Source organism: Bison bison, unplaced genomic scaffold (assembly GCF_000754665.1).
Source record: "Bison bison bison isolate TAMUID 2011002044 unplaced genomic scaffold, Bison_UMD1.0 scf7180017864163, whole genome shotgun sequence".
NCBI lineage: Eukaryota > Metazoa > Chordata > Mammalia > Artiodactyla > Bovidae > Bison > Bison bison.
Genome location: NW_011494735.1, coordinates 823,709 through 831,605, shown reverse-complemented (window position 1 = coordinate 831,605; position 7,897 = coordinate 823,709). Strand labels below are relative to the sequence as shown.

The window sequence follows — 7,897 nt, the reverse complement described above, 5'->3', positions numbered from 1 at the left end:
TTAAAACATGTGTTCCCCATCCTGAACCCTCCTCCCTCCTCCCTCCCCATACCATCCCTCTGGGTCGTCCCAGTGCACCAGCCCCAAGCATCCAGCATCGTGCATTGAACCTGGACTGGCATCTCGTTTCATACATGACATTTCACATGTGCAGAGTCTTTGTTCTTGTATATCATCCATCTGATTATCCAGCCTGTTACACTGTTACACTGTTTGGGGCCCATAGCCCCCAAATCTCTTGAGTCTCCACTACCACTGTCAAGGCTGCATTATTTCTTGCCTAGGCTTCCAATTTCTTTCATCTGATCTCCACTCATCACCCTTTGTCCTTCCCTAATCAATTCTCCTAAGCAGCAAGAGTGATCTTTTAGAAACACAAGTCTGATTAAGTCATTCTTATCAATCTTTAAAGGCTTCTCAGTATTCTAAAATGATGTCTAAAATTCTCATGGCTTTTGAGGGTCCCAGTATGGTCTGTCATGACCTGCCATCCAGTCTATTTTTGTACTGTTCTCTTGCTCATGGGTAAGTTCCTTGAAGAATCCATACTCCATGCTTAGGGCCTGTACACATATGTTCCCTCTTCCTGGAATGCTCTTCTCCCAGTCTTTGCAATCCTAAAATAAAATAGCCTTGTTTTTGTCTTTAAGGCTTCCCAAGAAGCACTTCATGATTGTGGAAAACAAATAGGATTTAAGTAGGGGATATTGCCATTGTGGTGGCTTTGCAGGTCCTTGACTGAAAATACAGGCTTCAAGGTAAAAAGGTCATGAAGAACTCAATAATTATGTCCCATAAGTGGTTAACTTCCTCCAAGAATCTATTCTATCATCCTTCTATCCAGATGTCAAATTTCGTATTGGGTTATTTAAGTGCTAGCATAAGACATATGCAATTACTTGGAGATACAGATATATGATAAGGTTATACAGGCTTTTTGTTTCAAATCTCATTTTTCTTTTCTACCAATTTAATTACAATTATCATTATCTGAAATAAGTGTGGATATTATTCAACAGATATAGCATATTTTCTACTGTAGTTTTACTTAATATTAACCTCAAGGCCTATTAAGCTGTATCATCAGACCAAAAAAATAAAATATGCAAATTTTAAAGGAAATCAGTAAGTTTTAGAAAATAAAAGTCAACAAACAATAAGTCTCACTCACAGTATAACACTATATTCATTGTCAAGTTGCTAAAAATTACTGGAAACAAACACATTATCACTCAGGAATATGCCAAATGCTAAAAAAAAATAGGGGCTAATAAGGTTGCTATACATTTCTAGGTCATATGAAAGTTTTATGATTGAATCTAACAGCCTCAGTGCTAATGCCAATAACATGTGCTCAATCACTCAAGGTTGGCTAATGGAGAAAAAAAATGAAATGAATGCAAAATTATTTTTATTGTAAGTGAACTTTGAAGACATTAATTATAATTAGTAATTATTATGCCAAACTAATTATAGTTAGTTAGGCATAATACAGTTTATGAAAACTAGTGTCACAAACATAGGGAGGTCTATAAATGAAGGAATACTATGTCAACTTGGATGTCTGGAAACCTCATTTAGAGACAGAAACATGAAAATGTTACTCTACAGAAAAACAGCCACATTATTTTTGTACTCTTCATTTAATAATGTTCATGAATGAAAAAAAAGGGATGAAAGAAAGCTGGCAGTTAAGCAGTTAAAAAAAAAAAAAGAAACTGAAGTGGTTCTTAATGGAAGATGTACTTGAAGCACTTACTCTCCACTGTCCTGGTGAGGCAGATCTATGGGGGTGAGGAATGTACTTTCTCAGATAGAACCGGACATGAAACAACGGACTGGTTCAAAATTGGGAAAGGAGTATGTCAAGGCAGTATATTGTTACCCTGCTTATTTAACCTATATACAGAGCACATCATGTGAAATGCTGGGCTGGATGAAGCACAAGCTGGAATCAAGATTGCCAGGAGAAATATCAATAACCTCAGATATGCAGATGACACCACCCTTATGGCAAAGAGCTTCTTGATGAAGGTGAAAGAGGAGAGTGAAAAAGCTGTCTTAAAACTCAACATTCAAAAGACAAAGATGATGGAATCCAATCCCATCACTTCATGGCAAATAGATGGGGAAACGATGGAAACAGTGAGAGACTTTATTTTTGGGGGCTCCCAAATCACTGCAGATGGTGACCTTAGCCATGTAATTAAAAGGCACTTGCTCCTTGGAATAAAAGCTATGACCAACCTAGATAGCATATTAAAAAACAGAGACATTACTTTGCCTACAAAGGTCCATCTAATCAAAGCTATGGTTTTTCCAGTAGTCACATATAGATGTGAGAGCTGGACTATAAAGAAGGCTGAGTACCGAATAATTGATGCTTTTAGGCTATTGTGTTGGAGAAGACTCTTGTGAGCTCCTTGGATTGCAAGGAGATCAAACCAGTCAATCCTAAAGGAAATCGATCCTGAATATTCATTGGAAGAACTAATGCTGAAGCTGAAGCTCCAACACTTTGGCAATCTGATAAAAGCTGACTCATTAAAAAAAGACCCCGACGCTAGGAAAGATTGAAGGCAGGAGGAGAGGGGAGGACAGAGAATGAGATGGTTAGATGGCATCACTGACACAATGGATATGAGTTTGAGCATGCTCTGGGAGATGATGAAGGACAAGGAAGCATGGTGCGCTGCAGTCCATGGAGTCACAAAGAGTTGGTCACGACTGAGTGACTGAACAACAACATCAGATGGTTCTAGGTAAGATTCTCAGTTGAAAAATACTAATAGGAAAACGAGCCATAAATTAGAAGCACAGTCCTTCTTGTAACTTTCTCCTTTAATTACCCCAACTGACTTCTATGATCTGTTCTATCTGGTTGCTGATAGTTAATCAATTTCCTATTTTTGATTCCTGTTGATTTTTCTCTTAGATTTATCTAGAATCTGTTTACCTGCTTATCTTGAGCATCACCACCATAGTCCAGGCAACTACTAATCTCTCTCATAGGTAATTTTAATAATTAGTCTCCTCATATCAACATGTGCCCTCTGTGCCCCAGAGAGAAAGTTGAGAATAGAAAATTTGGTCAAGTCACTACCCTGCTTAAAACTCTTCTTCTTCAAAAGATGGGAAAGACTTCTACTCATTATCATAATGTCATATTTTATTATAGGTTTTATTAATGATAACAATGGTTATATTTATTGGGTGCTTATTATGTGCTAAGAACTGCTTTAGGTGCTTTCTATATATTAACTCATCCTTATATAATCCTATGAGTATGTGTTCCAGAATATTTTTAAATGGATGCATGCATGCATGAATGAATGAGTGGCAATGTGAATGAAAGCCCTAGGGTGAGAGTATCTGCAATTCTATAGCTGTATACTTTAAGAAATATCTGTTTACTTTGAGGGTTTTTGACAGTGCTTTGAATATACTGAGATCACGTGCTGTGTGCTGTGCTCAGTTGCTTCAGTTGTGTCTAACTTTGCGACCAGATGGACTGTAGCCTGCCAGGTTCCTCTGTCCATGGGATTCCCCAGGCAAGAATACTGGAGGGTTGCCATGCCCTCCTGCAGGGGATCTTCCCGATCCTGGGATCAAAACCGGGTTCCTGGATTGGCAGCCAGGTTCTTTATCTCTGAGCCACTGGGGAAGTCACTACTGAGATCATACTTATAAATAATAAAAAGTCAAAGATTTCAGGGAAATGTTATTCAGGAAAGGTTTGAATTCTCAAATTTGGATAGCTCTTGTAAGAAAATATGTTTATTAGTAATTTGAGAGCATGGAACTAAAACATATTTGGTGTATGCATCTGTATTCTTATACAGATAAATTATTAAGATGATAACACCAACTGGAGTTATTTCTCCTAAGCCTTAGTTGGCACTCTGTGACTGCACACAATTTTAACTGTAGAAAGTAGATCTGAAGGATGTTGTTTAATACATTTGGTTCAGAAAATCTAACCAGGATTTGGAAAGAATATCATCAATTAAAAATTCTAAAAAGCGTAAATTCTTATTAGAAATTATTTAAGGCAAAATTCTTATTACAAATTATTTAAGGCAGTCAATGTCTTGGGTCTGAAGTCATTAGTGCATCCCAATCTACAATGTTAGTGGTTCTAACCTACCTAGTGATGCCATGCAATCAACACTTTTTGAATTAAAATAAAGAACACCCATTGTTCTTAAACCATTCAATTCCATAAATCTTCTCTAGTCTAGTAGAGTAGAGTCAGAGGGCATTACATACCCATCTCAATAGATTTCTTCAAGTGGAAGTGCTGAGTTGAGCGGTCTATGCATTTAAACTTTACAAGGCAAAAGTATATCAATTTCCAAAGTGAAGAAAAATTTACATTCCCACCAATAATACAGTGTTCTTAAGATTAAACCATCTCTCCCTTTAAATCTTTTTTCTTTGCTCAGTTTTCCTATACAGATCATTCCAAGAGGAAAGTATACCACCTATATTTATTTACTGCATGAGAATTACTCATCCTAAAGTCATGCAAACATGACTGTTTCATTTTTATCTTCTTTTTAATTTTAATTTTTTTCCAGTCTTATTGAGAGGCAATTGGCATAAAGATTTGCATAGTTTAAGGTTTACAGTATTATTTGACTTATATACATCATGAAATGATTACCACAATGTTTAGTGAACGTCCATCATCTCTTATACACATAAAATTAAAGAAACAAATCATTTTTGTGATGAGAACTCAGGATTTACTCTCTTAATAACTTTCATGTATGTTGTATACTGTATTTTTCATATTTATTGTAAAGAAATGGGAAATGTATATAGGTACTTTTAACAATAACAAAATCAGTAAGGGGACTGAAGATGTATTTTATAAAATCATTCAGACTACACATACATACTATAAGTACTGTCAACTGCTCACAAAACCTATGTTTCTCTTAAAGAAACTATATGAGAAATAATTGCTTTGTATATTCAGTGACTCCTAGAAGACATATAAAATTTGGTTCTGTTTTTAAAAACTTATCAGTTTGTGATATGAACAATATTAGATTGTACACTTCTCTCACTCCACTACAATTTTATCTTAAATTGGTAGGTGAAAGAAAATATTTTATTGTCACCTACCTATATTTATAGGTAGATGATAACAATTTAGATGTATTGGTGGGATTAATAGATTGATGATCACAAATTGCCATGCAATGAACTATACTACAGCAATAAATATTTTTATTGAAATTTTAAAAGTTGATATCAGGAAAGCTATTTCATTATGTAAATCATTAAAAACTTAGTTATTTCTTTTCTGTATCAAACTTCATAAAATTTTTTAATTTATATTCTCTGGCTGAATTTCTGCCTTTAGTTGACCTGACAGTGTATCAATCTTCTCAATCTAAATTGCTGCATCTAAATCAGACATCAAATCTAAAAAGTATTCTATGTTTCTCAAACAATAGTAGTTTTTTAATAATTTGTTAGAGGTAACTGAGCTAAAAACACTGTACTTAAAAAAATATCTTTCAAGAAAAACAAAAGTAGAGCATGCAGAATTCTAGCAATGGTCTATCATCTTTCTAGCAGTTGAGGTCAGATATCCAAAGAATAAAAATCTCTATATACAGAAATAGTCTATATTAAGGTTAACTTCTTTTAAAACACCTTTAAATCTTCCTTAGAACATAAAGACTGTCAAAAAATAGTAAAGTGATAAACATATACAACATTCATTTCCAAAGGCAAGTGGATATCACAATTTGCAACCAGAAAGACATAATTACATATGTCTTCCTCACTGTTGTAATAAGAAGGCACCATAAATTCTGTTAAATGAGAAGCTCCAAGTGATCCCAAGTGGAATTTAGTGTATCAATGTAATGTTTTAATTTCATATAGGAGTACCTGACTTAATAAATGATTTACCCTTTGATTTAAGACTTACATCTGTTTAGTTGAGGCTGAAGAAATATCATTTTTTGTTTTTAAAGCTATTCGATCCATACATTTTAAAGGGGTTGCTAGCCTTTCCAGCCACTAAAATGAAGTAAAAAACGTTGAAACTCTTTGTTGTTTGTTGTTGTTTAGTCACTAAGTCATGCCCGACTCTTTTGTGACCCCACGGCCTATAGCACGCCAGGGTCCCCTACACATGGGATATCCCAGACAAGAATACTGGATATGGTTGCTATTTCCTTCTTCAGGGGATCTTTCCAACCCAGGGATTGAACCCACGTCTCCTGCATTAGCTGGCATATTTTTACTGAGCTACCTGAGAAGCCCTAAAAGGGAATCACAACCACGAAGGAATGTGGAACTCTACTGATAAATTTATTAACTGACCTGTTCAGTCATTCAATTTTTAATTAATTCAGTTGTGCATTCTTCAGTCCATCTGTCAGCCGATGTATCCATTCATTCATTTCTCTATCTATTAATCTATCACATGGGGTGTATACTGCTTAACAAGTTATTAAACCTGAAACTGATGATTAAAACACTCTTCCAGCACCTTTTCCCACTTTCTATTGCTCTTCAAGATCCCTACTAATGAGAGGAAAAATTCTTTTCTGCTTAAATGAATGAAGGGATACTTGTGGAACACGGTAAAGATTAACTGATAGAATATCCAAATGATAATAAACTGTATCAGACATGTACATCATGGAAACTGATAGAATATCCAGATAAGTGTATCAGATATGTACATCATGGAAAAGCTTAATTCTGATGAAAGTTTATTTCACTTAGAATGTAGATGTCACTGAGTCATATATGATATAAAATAGCTTTTCAGTATTCCTGCTTAGATTCTGTATCAATATATGCTTCCAATTTCCAGAGAAATATCACCAAGATTGTGTCTAATAACCCACTTTTCCTGAAGCATGTGTTTCCACCATTAAGTCTGGATGCCTAGGAAGCTCCTACTCATCTCTCATATTTTAGGAAAGTTATAAGTAAACAAAGAAGTTATCAAAATTAGGTTAAGGAAGGGGACCATTATAAAATCTCACCTGTATCTTGTGCAAGTAGTGTTCTGACCTAAAGGAGGTATTGGCTTAAAAGTGATGGGTGGAGAAACTTGGGCTGACAGCAGAAATCCCAAAGCAAGAATAATGAGGGCTACAGTGGTACCTAAAAAAAAAAAAAGAAGTTTTATATCAGAGAAGAGCTGACAACATTCTTTCAAAGCAGACTGGGTTTAGCAAGATATCTCTCTGAAAAAAATAGCTTGATATATCTTTATTGGATTAAAAAAAAGATCCTCATACACAAGTATTGCCATAAAAACTCTCTAGCATGTTCACTGTGAGAAATGAGAAGAGTGAAATTCAAATCAAATACATCTGTTAGCCAAGCACTGGTAATAACTTTCTAAATAAACACAATTTTGGACTGCTGACAGTCTCAAAAAGAATTAATATAACTGACATTATTGAGTGCCTAACATGCCAGGAAGTACAAAAGGCAACAGATTTATATCAAGTGCTCCTTTCATTACCAACAAAATTGTTCTAATGTTATTTGATCATCTAGAATCCAAATGGTAGTAATAGTTCAGTCATTCTGTCGTGTCCGACTCTAAGACCCCATGGACTGCAACAAGCCAGGCCTCCCTGTCCATCACCAATTCCCTGAGCTTGCTCAAACTCATGTCCATCGTCTCAGTGATGCCATTCAACCATCTCATCCTCTGTCGTCCACTTCTCCTCCTGCCTTCAATCTTTCTCAGCATCAGGGTCCTTTCCAGCGAGTCAGTTCTTTGCATCAGGTGGCCAAAGTATTGGAGCTTCAGCATCAGTCCTTCCAATGAATATTCAGGGATGATTTCCTTTAGGATTGATTGGTTGGATCTCTTTGGATCTCTCTTAAGAGTCTACTCCAACAC

The 7,897-nt window shown here is 35.5% G+C and overlaps 1 protein-coding gene across 1 annotated transcript in view; it reads right to left on the bottom strand.

Annotated features, from left to right (window-relative positions):
• Positions 1–7,897, bottom strand: part of SLC2A13 (solute carrier family 2 (facilitated glucose transporter), member 13) — a gene marked incomplete at its 5' end in the record, with an annotated part of 532,905 nt that overhangs the window by 160,728 nt on the left and 364,280 nt on the right. Inside the window, one exon of the mRNA XM_010841619.1 lies at positions 7,023–7,143. Coding sequence (XP_010839921.1) covers positions 7,023–7,143 — 121 coding nt within the window. The remainder of the gene's footprint in view (positions 1–7,022; positions 7,144–7,897) is intronic.